This window comes from Schistocerca gregaria, chromosome 6, assembly GCF_023897955.1.
Source record: "Schistocerca gregaria isolate iqSchGreg1 chromosome 6, iqSchGreg1.2, whole genome shotgun sequence".
NCBI lineage: Eukaryota > Metazoa > Arthropoda > Insecta > Orthoptera > Acrididae > Schistocerca > Schistocerca gregaria.
The window spans coordinates 253839293-253857008 of record NC_064925.1 but is presented as its reverse complement, the minus strand read 5'-3'; the positions used below and the strand labels follow the sequence as shown (position 1 = coordinate 253857008).

At 37.2% G+C, this 17716-nt stretch overlaps 2 protein-coding genes across 4 annotated transcripts in view; one reads left to right on the top strand and one right to left on the bottom strand.

Annotated features, from left to right (window-relative positions):
- LOC126278057 (polyphosphoinositide phosphatase) overlaps positions 1-15385 on the bottom strand; it is a 169290-nt gene extending 153905 nt beyond the window's left edge. For 2 of the 3 annotated variants that reach the window (XM_049977876.1, XM_049977877.1), the window contains exons 1-2: positions 15238-15385; positions 13422-13647 (exon numbers count right to left, since the gene is read on the bottom strand). In XM_049977876.1, the coding sequence (XP_049833833.1) occupies positions 13422-13647; positions 15238-15312 (301 nt within the window). In that variant the 5' untranslated portion in view covers positions 15313-15385. Of the gene's footprint in view, positions 1-6325; positions 6479-13421; positions 13648-15237 lie in introns of all 3 variants that reach the window. The other variant, XM_049977875.1, reaches the window with a different exon arrangement.
- Positions 15386-15442: 57 nt separating this feature from the next.
- Positions 15443-17716, top strand: part of LOC126278056 (39S ribosomal protein L4, mitochondrial) — a 59437-nt gene continuing 57163 nt past the window's right edge. Inside the window, exons 1-3 of the mRNA XM_049977874.1 lie at positions 15443-15876; positions 15957-16180; positions 16263-16487. Of these exons, the coding sequence (XP_049833831.1) occupies positions 15642-15876; positions 15957-16180; positions 16263-16487 (684 nt within the window). The 5' untranslated portion in view covers positions 15443-15641. The remainder of the gene's footprint in view (positions 15877-15956; positions 16181-16262; positions 16488-17716) is intronic.

Here is a 17716-nt window from a genome sequence, read left to right as displayed (position 1 = left end):
AACAAAACAAATACAATTCTCAAAATCACATTTTTTTAGGGAAAAAGAGATTGATAGGGTGGGAAGCCTTCCCCAGTTGATCACTCTCTCCTCCCTGTGGAAGAGAAGTAATACTTCAAAAATTAAAATGATGCCATAACTGTTATTTTTGTATGTGTCTATCAGCAGTACTAAACATTTTGCTTGCTGAATATAATCAATGGCCAGTAACCCAGTCTCATATTTAGTCGCTTTCTAAATTGAAGTTTCCTTTCACAAGATTACTCTTTCAGAAAGTCAAATAAGAGATCAAGAGTTTTCAAGTTCACTACAGTGATCCCCCTCTCTCCACTGCAAGGTGCTTTGATTGATGTATTTTACCACTATCTATCGATAAGGGGCTTCCTTGCCATATCTTCACAGGTGTTTATTTTATACATACTGACTGATAAAAATGTGAAGCACCCACAAGCCACAGTCAGCTGTCAACAAAACTTCATATATGTACACACCGTCGGCAGGTATGTAAATGATTAGAGTTGCAATGCTCTATGAGAGGTAGAACAACCACCTGAATGCAGTTCTATTGTTCATGTTCAGTGTTGTTACCAGATCTGGAAGGGTGTATAAGGGGATAAAGAGTGACAGATAGTGAGTGATCACTGTGAAGGACAAGGAGATACCACATACTCACATGTGACAGTAATATCAGCACCTGACAGAGTTGGAATGGGACAGAGTTTGAATGGGGCCTATTGGGAGTCTCCATTTGTTCAACTGGTCAAATCATGCAATATTCAGATTCGTGGGGCTTTCATAAATGGCAGTGGACGGATGCCAGACAGTTCGGGAACAAGAGTGCAGGCATATTAATTGTTGAACACATCTTACCTTCACAAGAGAGGAGTATCATATTGTGCAACAAGCATATCATTACCCTTTCACATGTGCACCTGGCTTTTGAGAACAAGTAATGGTCTCGCTGGAACATCCCATGTCACTGGTTGGAGACAAGCAGTAGCTGGAATATGGAACTTCTGTCTAACTGTCCCACATGTAAGCAGCCATTAACAGCACAACATGAACAGCTGTGTTTGGAGTGGAACAAAGAAACAGCATGGGCTGCTGATGAATGGCATCACATTTTGCTCACTGATGAATCACAGTAGTGCACTATCCCAAATGACCACTGTCAGTAAGCATGACAGCAACCTGGAAAGATGTCCCATTCTTCCAATGTTTTGTAGTGGTGCAGCAGTGCTAATCCTAGCATCATGGCATGGGGAGCAATCAGGTATGACTTCAGGTCATGGCTTGGTAGTAATTTAGAGAACTCTGATGGCACAATGGTGTGTTATTGATGTCCTGCACCTTCACATGTTGCCTCAGTATCATGGTACCATTTTTCAATGGGACAATGCAAGTCCACACATGACACATGTTTCTGTGAAATGTCTGTGTGATATTGGGATACTCCCATGGCCAACAAGATCCCCAGATCTGTCCTCAATAGTAAATGAGGGACCAACTTTGCTTCCTTCTTTGCTTTTGGGTGGTCCACTTTTTTTGTTAGACACTGTATACTGCTTTAAGAAGTCAGAGGTAAACATAAATGGGTTACACTCAACTGCCTAGCAGGATGAATTACAATAAAACTCACAATGGCTTTGCTAGATATAAAAATTAAATAGAAATAATAATACAATGGGGTACAGTGGATATTTGTAATCAACATGAGGACAGAAAGTGAGCTAGATGTGTGGTGTCAGAAACGGACTTCATTCTATACCTGGCACTATCTGGCTCAAAGTGTGTCAATTGCAATGAAATATTAATGGTGACTGCAATGGCAATAAAGCTACATTAGTTGAAACAGTACATTGTTCAGTGAGTTTAAACTTGTGACTAGACACTGTGAGGGAAATTTGCAGCAAAGTGTACAACAATCAGTGCTGATGAGAAAAGTTCATAACAACTAGCTAAATACAGAATTCAAGCTTCTGAGGAGAAACATGATCATGAAATACCATAGAGAGAGCCATACTGAATGAGAGAATACCTTCTATCAAGGAACCTTCAAACTGTCTGTGTGAGCAACACAAAGAATTGTCATTCCAGAGTGTGTTCATACCCATAACAGTATGTAACATTGTCCTCTTACAGTGAATAGATGGTTGCTATGCTGTGTGTACTGTGCATTGACACTGTATGTTAATTTCTAACACAAGTGTTAAGTCTGCAAGACACTTTTCAGCTTTCTGGGCATACTGTTATTTGTTAAAACATTTTAATGGAAGTGATCACAATTAAATGTAAAATTACAATGTGCTGATAACTGATTTTCGTTGATTGACATTTTCATGGTACCATTTTTCAATAGACCCAGTGTCTATGTACAGTATTAGTCACAACACCATCACTAGTAAGAACATGCTTGCTAAGGAACCTGTACTTAAATACAATGTTGGCCATATGATCATTACTAAGTGTAACAAAGCAATAATAAAATTAATACTACTACTACTACTACTACTACTACTACTACTACTACTAGTAATAATAATAATAATAATAATTATTATTATTATTATTATTATTATTATTATTATTATTATTATTATTATTATTAATAGCACTAATAATAATAACAACAATAATTATTAATAAGTGTAACACATCATTATTATAATTATTATTGATGTGTTACACTTAGCAAGAACAATACAGCGAATACTGTACTTAAGTACAGCTTCGTTGGCAAGCATGTTCTGAGTTATACTAAGTAATAATAGTGTTGTGGCCAAGATTGTATACAGAACTGAGTCTTTAGCAAACGTATTTGTGAAGATGGTTGGCAATCAACGGAAAGCAGTTATCAGCAAATTGCAACTTTATGTTTTATTGTGATCAAGACTACTAAAAGGAATTTAACAAATAGTACAGATCACTATATCTCCATCACCAAATGATGTCAGGTCTTACATACTATTATTAACTATACTGCAGCAGTCTTGTTTCTGATGAATTTCTTTGGTTCAATATATATGTGGATCAAGTGTTTCACTTTATTGGCTAATCAATAAATAAAATGAAAAATTTCCAATAGTCTGGTCAAGATTTCACATACTTGTACAAGATAATTGATCCTGCAGGTAGCAATTACCCATATTGGTTTCACTGTTTTTTGTCTTTATGAATTTTATTGTTTCCCCAATGCCTCATTCAACCTCAATGCTCTTCAGCAGCTTCCATATTTTATTCTTTAACTTTGTAAAGTTAATCCTAATAGCTTTCACCATATGTCTCATGTGAGGTAGCAATGACTGTAGAGTGCAAGCTGTAAATACGTGTTACAGGATCCCCCTCGCTCCATATTTCTTAAACGGGCCATCTTCATCGTATATGGTCCTCATGCTATTAAATCTTGTCTCATTCTACACTTTTGCTGTTATTTCCCTCACATCCTGCTCTACTCTAGCTCCCCAGACCCATGCTTTTGAGTGACTTTCCTAATTTATTCTTCAAACAATGTAAAACCCAGGATGAAATAATGACCAAATTGCTACTTTCAATATAGCGGAGATGTTGACACACACACACACACACACACACACACACACACACACACACACAGAGTCTCATCTGCCTCTTACCTTTATTTTACCAAATGAAGGACCTCCTGGTATCAAAAGAAAGCAATTCTGTTGGTAACACTGTGCTCTTGGTTCTGCCATCATTCGATAAAAATACAATGTTGTGAGATAGGTAGGAACCATCTCATACACATTAAAAATAACAACTTTTAACAAAAATGCATGCTTGCTTAACTGCTGGAATGGCAGTCAGATGTGCAAGAGATATGCTTGCTTGTGTGAATGAATGTGTGTGATTTCTTTTCTGAAGAAAGATTTGGTTGAAAGCTAAATCTGTAAGAGTCTTTTCATTGCATTTTTCTGCAACTCAGTTTGTTAAGGTAAGTAGCAGCCTATCTTTTTCGTTCAATATAAAGAGGGCAAAATTCTAGTACTGCCAACAGACACAGTTAACAGTGAAAATACTAATCCTGCCTTTAGGAATTATTAGTTAACTTCCTCAGGGAGGAAAGAGAAGGGGGTTGGAGAAGGTTAGAAAGGAGTGGCACTCTCCTCTTATTAAGTATGGCCCAGCCATTCTCTCTCTCTGTGTAATTTCATATCTTTCTCAAATGAATTTTTCTTTTAAGATTTGAATACAAAGACAGTTGTAGATTTCATTATACTCCATCAGCACCACATGACACTTTACTTATTAGTCTTTTTAAAAATGCACTAATCATGTAATAAGGTTGCAGCTATGTTCAAGTACATTACCAAATCCATAATTTGAACAAAGAACAAACTAACATAAAAATTATTACAAAACACTTATGAAGGCTTTAATAACAATTAACTATCATTAATGAGAATCTTCTTTGGTCTGTTTTTAAAAAGGTTATAACTGAACATCTTACATCATTAGCAGCAAGGCCATTACCTTGGAAAAGTTGTTGATTTTGCAGTTACACCGATCAGTTTTCATGGGCTAGCACATGCTTTGCATTTACGACTATGGTGATAAGTGTCAAACAATAATAGTTGTTTATGCTCATAAAAATGGCATGCCTGTCTGCAATGAAAATTATTGCAACATCGCTACTAAAGTGAACTTGCAATCTAGGAGTTAACTTAATAAGGTAATTCGTGAGGAGTCCTGTGTACAATATGAACAGTGAAAGGAGAAAAAGTAACTACTCCTCATATAGTTGAGACATTAAACAAGACTGTGAACATTTCTGAGGCTTTCAGGTAAATTATGCAATTTTGCACTGTCTGGTCTAGATGTATTTTTCTTGTTCTCATAAGAGCTTGATTCCCTGTCATCTAGTGACCAAAGCAGCTTCTGGAGTATACTGTGAGAACAGATATTGCTACCTTTGCACTTCCATGGAATTAGCCCTTCCAAAATTGAGACTAGTATCCTCTGAATGATGGGGAACTATGAACAAAATACTATAAAGAACATTGCATTGTTTACAGTGGCATCATCTGTATGTATACATGTGTTTTATAGTATTTAACTCACAAGGACACTATTCAAAAGCTCAGCAACATTCAGTCAGCCATGAGAGGTTAATCGTTTTTCAGTCTTGTTTATGGGACTATTGTGTCAGTTGTTGATGCCTGACTAATATGATGAGTGGTTACAATTTCTTTTTCCAGTCTTTGAAATTTATAAAGTATATATTGAACAAGACATTGATTAAATTCTCATCTGAATTTAAAAAAGATTCCCAATTTTTTGCTTGATATATGTAGATAGCCTGTCTATACAAAATAAATGTTTCCTTTTTGGCAAACAAAAAGCACATAAAATTTGTGTTATTACTGTGGTTTTGTATATCAATGTTCATCCAAAGCTGGTGTATACTATCAGTCACAGCCACCATTACATAAAAGTGTAGTGGGAAACAGTGTAGAGCTCTCTGTAGGATGCCTACTTCACCTAATATTCATAACTGCACTACAGCACGGCATACTTCTGTTAGGCAATAGGGAACAAAAGTACACAAAATAAGCTAGTTGGGTAAACAATTGAATATACATGTATGTTTGTTTGTAAACCGAATAATATCTTTGTATGATTTTTGACATACAGAATGAACATTAGCTACCTTAAATTATTCAGTTTATTTCACACTGGTATAAAATTCTGAAACTCTTTGGAAACACAAAATTGCTAAAAAATCTGAATCATCATACAACTGCATTATGAAAGCATAATACAAATGACTATGAAAAGAATATAATGTCTGAAGGCTGACAAATATTCACCACTACCACTCACTTTCTAAATATTTTGAGGCTTTTCAATTACTGCTCAAAGTAACAATACTACTGCAGAAAGTATGATGGAAACATATCATTTCAAAAAAGAGATACATCTGCAAAGTAAATTTGGAGAATAAATTACTCATGAATATAAGTGACCATATTGGTTACATAATGTGGTTGTATTTTATGAGACAACTAAACTGCCTATCGATTCTCTACCAAATGTATATAAAAATGCTTCCACTCAAGTTTCTGTAAGAGTTAAAAGAGGAGAGACTCTCTTTTAAATCAATGTAACATGTTTGAAATGTATGCAGCCATTTACTAAAAGTCTTCCACACTTTACAAGCACCTACAATGAATACACATGAGAATGCATTTGTACAAATACCCTTCACCCAACAAGCAGCAGAGGATGCGTATACAGCTGGGAGCTGTAAAAGCAAACAAGCAATTCTGCAAAGCATGTTACATGATGTAGAAATTCTCACCCTTACCAAGTAACCCAAATGCTGGCACTAGTCGTGGGAAAACATCACGCTTCCAAACTGACTGCCAAAGGGAAACTTTTGACTGATGTGTCCTGGAATCTTTTATAATGTCTGTGTTTACATCTTCTGTTGCAACTTCATCTTCACTTACTTTATTCCCTAATCCACAAAGTAAACAAAATGCAATAACAGAAAAATCCAAGTAACTGAAAAGAATTTCATCCTGATACAAATCTTCAAAGCTAAGTGTCTGCTACTGCCACTAAAATGAGAAAGACTTGAAGTAAATATAAGAAAGTTGTGTACCAAAAGGTGTGACCGCTTGTTTGAAAATAGAGGTCCAAGTGGAAGAAGCAATCTTTGATATAACATGTTGCAAATTCCTGCCTAGGCAGATTAAAAGTTTTACACCATAGACATACTGTGTTGTGGGACAATATTTGTGCATGGATGCTGAAGGTGTAATAACATAACTGAAATAGAGATACTGATAAAAATACTTTTTTCTTGCTCATCATTTACCAACAGGAGCAACACAGGAAACAGATGCAAATGAGTAATAAGTTTTTTCACCCTATAACATCTGATTTAGTGTTATATTTTGTGGTAGTATTGTGTTAAGTAGGCAGTGGACAAAAAAATCAGGCTTGTATCTGAACATGACCTGCAGTACAATAAAAACTGAATTAATATTAATAACTGATTTTTATAAAAGTGAAGTGTAACACACAAAAGGATGCAACAAGAGACAGCTGTGAAGAATAGTTTAAAATATAAGAAGTACAGCTATAGTCTGTTGTGCAACAATAACAACAACTCAATAAACAGATCATCAAAATAACACTTATAATACAAGCAATAACTAATCAATTACACACTAATCAATCAATAAGACCACCAAATAAAGGTGGTAGTGCAGCACATTTTAAAGCATGGAAAGCTATAATACTAACAATGAGTGAAAGTGTACACAGTGTTATCCCACAAACTGTATGGTGTCTCTTTCTTCTTCAACACGCAAAGCACTACAGCTAAGAGAAATGTCACACTTAGAGACACAGAATTTTATGGGGAATTTAATGCAGGTGCCAACAACTAATTCTTCAGTACCATGTATGTTTGCCACAATTAACCACATTAGCACCTACATGACTAACACACACATGCAGATCAAAATGTACTGTTAGTATGGTGGAGTGCTAAAGGTCTTTGCAGTCATGAGATAACTATTTACTATTTTTTTTAATTTGTTACATCAAGTGTGACATTTTACTAATTTACAGCATTGGCATTATTGAATGGGTACCATAAATACAAGTGCACTTACTAGCATCTAGGGAAGCATGCCTATAAAGTAACATTAATTCTTCATGATAAAGAGTGTAGAAAGTTAACACTGACAAAATATGGCAAATTAATTATAACTTAGCACATTTAATTAATATGGCACTTGAATTTGTTTTGTGTTTGGCTCTAGAATATTCCTTAATTGGTTATGTAATTCACAAACACACTATCAAAACAGATCATCAACAGCTGTATTGTGGAAGTACTGATCAGTAAATGACCACGTAAAAAAGAACTGTGGGTTGGGGGTGCACAATAAAAACTGAAGAAGTGGAAGACGTAGGAGAGAACTTTGTGGAGGATAGTTCACAGATTTATAGAACCAATGTTTGATTTGTAACAGTACACACTGGTACGCCATACCAGTACTTCAGATGGAAAAAACACAGATTTTGAAATGTGGTACGGTGGAGCTTTTTTTTTTTTTATCAGTGCAAACACTGTATTCGCACTTTCAAAATGCACAGAAAAGTGTTAATATAACTTTTTAAGAAGCCAAAATTTCAAAAACATCCCTCCAGAGTGTCACACTACTGGAAGCTCTTTTTTTAATAATCAGGCACTGTATACACTTATAAACTGAACTGAGTTATAACACCCTCTCTACCATGTAATAATCACTAATGTTGCAACACTGAATATTTACGATAGCCAACATTTTTGGTGGTCTGTAATGGTATATCAAAATGGTTCTACACTGAAGAGCCACAGAAATTGGTACATCTGCATAATATTGTGTAGGGCCTCCAAAAGCACACAGAGTGCTGCAACACAATGTGGCATGGATTTTACTAATGTCTGGAGTAGTGCTGGAGGGGAATGACACCATGAATCTTGCAAGGCTGTTCATAAATGTGCAAGAGACTGGAGATCTCTTCTGAATAGCATCCAAATATGCTCTATAATGTTCATGTCTGGAGCCACTCTGTAGCAATTCTGGATGTGTGGAGTGTTGCATTGTCCTGCTGGAATTGTCCAAGTCCGTCGGAATGCACAATGGACATGAATGGATGCAGGTGATCAGACAGGATGCTTACTTACGTGTTACCTGTCAGAGTTGTATCTAGACGTATCAGGGGTCTCATATCACATCGACTGTACATGTCTCACACCATTATAGAGCCTCCATCAGCTTGAATAGTCTCCTACTGACATGTAGGATCCATGGATTCATGACGTCTTCTCCATACCTGTACACATCCATAGGCTTGATACAACTTGAAACACGACTTGTCTGACCAGGCAATATGTTTCCAGTCATAAACAGTCCAATGTCAGTGTTGGCGGGCGCAGGCGAGGTGTAAAGCCTTGTGTCATGCAGTCGTCAAGGGTACATGAGTGGGCCTTGGGCTCCAAAAGCCCACATCGATGATGTTTCGTGGAATGGTTTGCAAACTGACACTTGTTGATGGCCCAGCAGTGAAATCTGCAGCAATTTACGGAATGGGTGTACTTCTGTCATGTTGAACGATTCTCTTTAGTCGTTTTTTGTACCATCCTTGCAGGATCTTTTTCCGGCCACAGCAATGTTAGAGATTTGATGTTTTATCGGATTCCTGATATTCACTTGTGAAATTGTCATATGGGGAAACCCCAATTCATTGCTACCACACTGTAGGTGTCGCCACCGGGGCCAAACTTGTGAGAATGCTCTGAAAAGCTAATCATTTGCACAACACAGCAATTTCTTCCTGTTGGTTAAATTTCGCATCTGTAGTACATCATCTTCGTGGTGTATCAATTTTAAAGGCCAGTAATGTAGTTTTAATATGCATGAATAACAAAGTAGTTGTGCTTGGATTTTTATCAAACTCAATCAGGAACTCATGCTTTTATTAATTTCTATCAAGTACTATTATTGTTTAGCTTTGTGGAATAACGGAAAATTTTAATTTATTGTTACAGAAGATTTATTTATTTCTAAAGTACGTAACAAAAGAAGTTAATTACACAAGTGTAACAGATGATAATCGAAAGTCCATAATGATAATATTATGAAAAAGATAGATTGCCATTCACTGTATACAGGAGATGTCGACTCACAGTCAGGCACAACAAAAAGATTGCTATACATTTAAGCTTCCAGCCAACAGACCACTCTCAGCAGCAGTGTGTCTCTCTTATACTGCACCATTATTTGCAGTCTAGATCCACATCTACAAGGGTTGCCCAGAAAACAATGCCATGAATACAAAACATTATATATGTACTATTTGAAGCCTCCTGAGTGAGCATGCCAAGTTTCAGTCATTTCTGACAGATAGTGTACCTGCAGGACAGTTTCAAAATTGCATTTGTAGGTGATGTACATTACAAGAAAATGTGCCACCACTGAACTTTTCACTGCAGAGAAAAACACTGTGGGGAATAATCACAAACACTTGTGCAAAGTCTATGGAGTGTCCGCTGTGGAAAGAAGTACAGTTAATCACAGGACTCGGAGTGTGAGGTCATCAGGAGTAGGTTTGGTGGAGCTCCTGATTCGCAGTGGCCGGGGAGACCATCCATGGCTGTCACACCTGACATGTTGCAGTGTGCTGATATTGTCATTTGTGAGGATGCCATTTGTAGAAGACAATTTGAGGGTGATGAGGAAGTGACACACACAGTGAAGTACCACCAGAACAAGGACTCATATCAACAGGACATACATGCCCTTGCTTCGCACTGGAGGAAGACCATGGAACAATATGGAGATTACATGGAAAAATATGGCATGTAGATAAAACACCATTCTGTCATGTGTGTAATTCTCATTATGTTCAACAAAGAATTGTTGAAGAAAAAAATGCAAGGCATTACTTTCTGGGCAACCCTCGTATATTTACATCTACACCTATACTACACAAGCCATCTTACAGTGTACGGCGGATGGTACTTTGTGTACCACTGTCACTTCCCCCATATCCTGCTCTAGTCATGAATGGTTTGCAGGAAGAACAATGCTGGAAAGCCTTTGTGTGAGCTCAAATCTCTTTAATTCCACCTTCACAGTCTTTTCATGAGATATACATAGGAGGAAGCAGTGTATTGGTCGACAATTTTGAGAATATACACTCTCAGAAATTTTATAGTATGCCACATCATGATGCAGAATGTTTCTCTTGAAGCATCTACCACTGCAATTGCAGAGCATATCCCCGACACTTTTTTCCTTACTACATGAACCTGTAATGAAACATGCTGTTCTTTGAATCTTCTCTATTTTCTCCAGTAATCCTACCTGATATGGGTCACCAGATTTATGAGCACCATTCAAGAACTGATTGAATGAGGGTTTTGAAGCTACTTTCTTAGTGGATGGAATACATTTCCTGACATGTCTTCCCAGTGAATCAGAATCTGTATCTGCCTTACTTATGATTAGTTGGATATTGTTATTCAATTATAATTCACCACATATTCCCATGTGTTTTATGGATGTCACTGCTTCCAGTGTATGTTTTGTAATTATGTACTCATAGGATAATGGAATTTTCTGGCTATTTATGCACAATACATTATATCTGTTTATATTGAGGGTCAATTTCCAATCCCTGCACCTGGTGTCTGTCCTCTGCAGATTTCCTGCATTTTGCTACAGTTTTCGAGCATTGCAACTTCTCTGTATACAGTAGCATAATCAACAAAAAGTCTCATGGAACTTTAGACATTATCCAAGTGCTATGTTATTTATATATACTGAGAAAAGTGATGGTCCTACAAAACTCCCTTGGGCTATGCCCAAAGTTACTTGCATGTGGGATGGATGTTGTATGGAAAGACAAGAGTTGACTTTTGTAGTGATTCCTACTTCGCAGTTATAATTTTTTGCCAAAAGCTCTGAAGCACAGTGGTAGTCCTCCAGAAGGGTCCAACTGTTTTGCAGTCAAAATTCTGATACACATTCTTTTGAGACTAGGATGTCTACAAGGATATCTCCTTAAAGTAACAAAGTGACAAAGACAAGCATGGGAGGGGGTGATGTCAGGTCACATTCATCTGCACACAGAATACGGCTGTGACAGGAAAGCTGGGTATTTCGATTTTGGATACATTCACACCCTGCCTGTTAATAAGCAGTATTGAGTATGCTTAGCAGGGTGGTAATAGTTTATCAATTTTCTGCATATTTTGAAACAATGAAAATTAATTACAACTGTTACATTAACGGTCACAAGAATAATCCGCAACTGACTGTGGCAACTGCACCTGAGGTAACAGAATGATATGAAATGATGAACAAATGGAAAGCATGACCAAAATAGTTCTCTGATTGATTGTAGCTATGGTAGCTGGCCTGTGAAAATGTAGCTTTCAGTCACTTTATTACTTCAATATAAATATAACAGTAACCAATAGGACAGTAGGCAATTGTAAATCTCTGAAACCTGCCAGCTTTTCCTCAAAATGATGTGTGGTCTGGCACAAGACAATCACTTTGCTTAACTCTTACATCACACAGAACTTGCACCCAATATCCCAAATGGCAAATGAGACAGGCAATCCACTCTACCCTCTTCGTGAATGGTGTGGTGTTACACACAACTTAGGTAGTGACATGTGTAGCCTTGTGTCTACCTAGCCAAAACATGATGTTTTTAGACCATATAACAGTTTAGTGGTTAAGACTATGAAGCTGCTTGAGGGTTTTTGTTATCTGTTTTGCTTGTGACAAATGCAGGGAGGGCCACCATGTGGCCTCAAGGTTGGGTGTTGATTGCAGTTTTACCACAAATCGTTGTACTAGTGTGGGCTTTGTGTATTCTCGTTTAGTTGTCATCCCAGGTTGGAGTATCATGGTGTGCCACTAAGTAAAAGCAGGCACAGTGACAATACTTTTTTATGTCAGGGCAAAGCAGAGGAAATCGACTGAAACATTAACTAACTTCATTCTTTCAAATGAACTTGCTACGACTGGAGAAGTGAAGTTCCCTATACTGTAATGTTTTAAATTGAGTTATTGTACATGCAAGGTTTATTACAGGAAAAACACTTTGAATTCATTTATAGAAAGTCACTATTTGTTGAAGCATTTCAATTCCAGTGTAAGCAAGGCTGCATCGGTGACAAAATCCTTCATAACTGTACCAGCACAGACCAATGATAATTTGATCTTAGCTGCAAATGATCAGATCTACAAAAAGTCTACACCATCAAATTTCAACACACCCAATACCAAAAAAGGAAAAAGTATAACATCATGGACCCTATTCTACTCCTCTTATGCAGTTGCACCTGATTCCATCCAGTTCAATGCCATCTGCTGATGAATGAAGCTACTATTATTTCTACGTTTCAGTCCAGTGAGTTTATATGTTGAAGGGCGGCCTCACCAACAAAGTAATGAGATTCATTGAAGTATTTTGAGTCTTAATCAATTTGTTGTAGGCCCTAATACAAACTGAGATTTACTCATATTTATTTACACTTTTTTCACAGCAATATTATTTTTTGAACAAGCTGTAATGTCCAATGGAAACCTTAGTAATACTCAAAGTGAATCAACCAAATACTCTAAACTTGCAGATAATGAGGTGACTAGCTGTATTTCATCCAGCTACTTCCTTTCAAACATATTTACAACTATGAAACTTTTGAACTTGTACATGACAGAGAATTTTCAATGCAGACTTTTAGATTCCAGTGCCTTACTTATTCATCTCTCATTTAGTTGCTAATGCAAAGTGTAGCACTAGCTAAACGACAGTGTAGTTAATAGAAAAGTAACTGCTCCTTTTTAAATGAAAATACTATTAATTAAGATATCACTCACCAACAATCCCAAATGCTGAAACTATACGAGCTACCCCATTACTGCTCAGCCTCTGTCCAACACGTGTTCTGTTGCCAACATCAATTCTTGTTACTAAATCTCTTATTTCTTCTTGAGAATATTCAACTTTGTCATCTACAACAATCAGTTCTCTGGGCTCCATACGATCAATCTTTAAGACCCTGAATCGTGTTTGTGTATTATTTGTCCCCATTAAATAGAATCTCTGAAAACAGATTTAGAAAATCAGAATACCAGAAACACATCCTGAGTACAAATAACAGAAAGAACAATTAATATAATGCACAACATTCAGGATGGAATACAAACAATGGATCAGTAAAATTAGCCACTCATCATATATTGGAGACTTAAGAGTCACATAGGCACTCGGTCATGGTAGTCCAGCTAATGAACCTTTTTTAACAGTCTCACTCTTACTCTCTCTGGGAGGGGGAGGGGCTGGAGGTGTTTATGAAAAACAGAGATTCATAAGTTGAGCTACCATATTCCAGTTCTTGTTTGTGTGCCTAAGTGATACTCAGTACCTACTACATCGGTGATTATCTATACTAATTCCATTAGAAAGACACACATGGAGTACGCTTTAGCTTAGCACTATACAACAATTGGATACTGGGGTCCAAACAAATTTGCAAACCGATGGTTGGGTAACAGGTTAAGCACTCATATGAAAGTTATAAGCAAACACACCTTAGTTGTGTACATAACATATTTTTTCTGCTTCACATAAATTTAAAGGTGCTTCACAATATACATAAAAATAAATGTAACTGAAATTTGGGACACTTAAAACCAAAGAAAGTAGGCTTTCTTTGAAATGATATGAAACACAGGCAGCATTCTGTTAATCACTTTCATTCATAACAGTAAGCGGTGACAAATAGGCCTACAGCAGATAGAATATCTCCAATGTAATCTTTCCATAAATTTAATTCCTTTTTGAACATAGGCCTATTGTACAACAGTTTTCTTCACGGGAGTGGCATTTGCATAACAAATTTATGCCTGTATCTTATGACCAGCTCAAGTTCAGGATTAGAAACACCAAAATGAACTGTTGACTTGACAAAATTGTGACTGATCACTGTGTTCATATTTCCATCATAACAATGATAAATAGTAGAGTCCTATCACCAGCTTGGGCGGGATATAATTGGCTAAAATAAGTTGGATGAATTTGTTTATCTCAGGCTGGTATATGATTAATGCTTGCATACAAGGGCCTGCATCTAATAGGTTTCCATTGTGTTTAAATTCAAAGCTTATAATTTAATGACAATATTTTCATTATTTCATCCAAAATTTTTGATCGTTTAAAGTTTATAATTTATTAGTGCTGAAGTTAAACATGAGTTTTTCTGGCGAAAAACATTCAAAGCCTGAGAGTTCCTCGGCAAGGATTGGAAAGGTACGTTTGTAATCGACAGGGCAGGTAGGCAATAAACGAACCGAGTAGACGACGAAATTTTAAACGTCATGAAATTGAAATGAGTGAATTACAAAAGGTAAGAAATGATCGAGACGACGGCCTAATGCAAGATGACACTAGATGGATGCGCAAAGATGAATAATATAACGTATGGATACACCTAGAATAGGTCTTTGTCCCGCAGTGCATGTCGATGATAGAACAGACAAGTATCATGAACCATACCGTAATATTATGTTCTGTGTGTGCAACTTCATATGACTGAGGAATAACAATAACACCTATGCCAGAATACAATACTGTCTATAACATATAAGGAGCTTTATTATGTGTCGTACACCAATCTGAAAAAGTGCAACTCACAGACTTGGTTTCATACAGTGCTATTTTCTGTATGGGACTAATTATAGGGTGAAAGACAATTTTTTTGTTCGCCATTATGCCGAACTATCTTTCAACCCTGTACGCATTAACCCGACTGTCACAGCATTTTGTTTCGCTTCTGTCAGGTACAGCGGTTCGCACAAAGAGCTTACTTCAAAACTATAACTACTTGACAATAAAATCCATTCCAGTAAAGATTTCGGTAACTCCAAGCCTACTTTGATGTCTAGAAATATTTGTGTGGTTCGATTAGCCTATAGAACAGAACGTATATTAAAAAGTAATCGCTTCATTCAAATACTTCTAGATATTAAGGTCGGTCTTGCTGCAGCGTATGGAAACAGAACCTCGACCCGCCACTGCTGTGGCGTCACTTTAATGGCATGAAGTATCTGAGTAACTTTTCGGTTTATCTTCATACCGCAGTACTATACAATAACTTTGGAGAACGCCAGAGTGCTTATTTTTATTTACATCCTTGTTTATATTATTTCAGTTTGTACGCACCGTATGTTGCTATAATGTATTTGAGGGTTATAACGCCACAGTTTTTGCTGTGTAAAGGCATAAATGGCATTCGTGCATTGTCTTCAGACGCTAGTAGTATATTAGATAATGGTCTGTTTATTTGTAGTTGAAAATGAAACTTGCGGGCCGATTTATTCTTCTGTAGTAAGTTAGTTATTTGTGTGTTGTAGTTCGGAGCAGCGAGACTGTCGGAACAATTCCCATTGTAACGCCAAGAACTCTGAATTTTCCACCGCGTTTTGAGAAGCCAAGAGAGGCATGGGTGGAAAATATGGACACTGCTGAAGAACGAAAATTGGGAATTATAAACCTTCATCCAGAAGTTTTTGGTGCACCACCGAGGATAGATATCATACATGAAAATGCAAGGTGGCAGCGAATGTACAGATTTGTTGTAAGTTTAGTAGAATGTAACAGACGTTCCAAATATTCGCATAGTTTGAAATTTTGTACAAATTTCTGTTTTTGGTTGGCAGAGCTACGCACACACGAAGACTAGGGCAGAAGTTCGTGGAGGCGGTCGGAAACCGTGGCCTCAGAAAGGACTGGGAAGAGCTCGACATGGTAGTATACGATCACCCATATGGAAAGGCGGTGGTGTTGCACATGGACCACGATCTCCGACGCCACACTTTTATATGTTACCATTTTACACAAGAATACATGGATTAATCAGTATGTTGTCAGTGAAACTTGCACAGGTAAATGTCTCTGACACATATTCTTCTACTGAACCGTGATTTAATTCAGTAACTAAATTTTGTGGGCAGGTGTTGCATACCACATAGAACAAGCCTGATGTCAGTGGTAGACCTAATCTGTTTTAGTTCAAGTCTGGATGAGTTCAAATAGACATCATCCAGGAAAGCACAAATGTCATGCTTGATAATCCTTAGTGGAAAAGAACACATATGAGATCTGATCTGATTACTGCATTTGAGTTTACATAATGAGTATAGTATTGTTACACGAGTCTTGCTGCCACGTTATCACAAATAGGAAAATAATGTAGGAATTATAGAATAGCCCAATAAATAAATGTTACAAGTGCAGGCTATTTTCCCATGAACATAGCAATTATCCTCGAGGCTTAAGTATTCTTTCACCAGTGACTTCTTTTTGATCAGTTTTGAAGCTGTTTAGATACTTCAGTCAGGCTTCATGTTATACCACTTCCATTCATTTTAAAAACAATCAACCAAACTGTCATATTCCTAGCAACTTCCTGTTGCATGTTAATTTCTTCACAAATTCATAATCAGAGAAGTAGGTCTATCACCTTAAAGTCTACCCAAGACATAGAGCTGCATTGCAGATTAGTCTTTTGCCTAATTTTCCTTCCAAATGCCCTCCACCATTATCATTACAGAACCAGGCAAACGCAGCAGTCAGTTAGAGACTCCAGAAGTAATCCATTACTCTTTATCAAAGCAGGACAGAACAGCTAAACCAAAGATTGCAGTACCACCTGTCAGCTTTGACCCATGACATCATCAAGATAGTGGACACCCCTTTTTAAAGTATTGGTTATTGCACATGCAAACAGATGCAAGCCATTTTGGAATGCATTTTCACTCTGCAGCAGAATGTGCAATGATATGAACCTTACTGGCAGGTTTAAACTGTGTGCCAGACGGGACTCAAACCAGGGACCTTTGCCTATTGTGGGCTAGTGCTTTACCAACAGAGCTACCCAGCAGCAATATCTGATCTCCTACCTTCCAAACTTCTGAGAAATTTTCCTGCATAGCTTGCGGGACTAGCGCCCCTGAAAGAAAAGGTATTGTGGGGATATTGCATAGGCACAGTGTGGGGGATTGATTCAAGGAATTTTCACTCTGCAGTAGAGTGTACACTGATGTGAAACTTCCTGGTGGGAAAATTGTGTGCCTTGAGTCATGCCCGGGTATCTCAGTTGCCCACAAAAGGC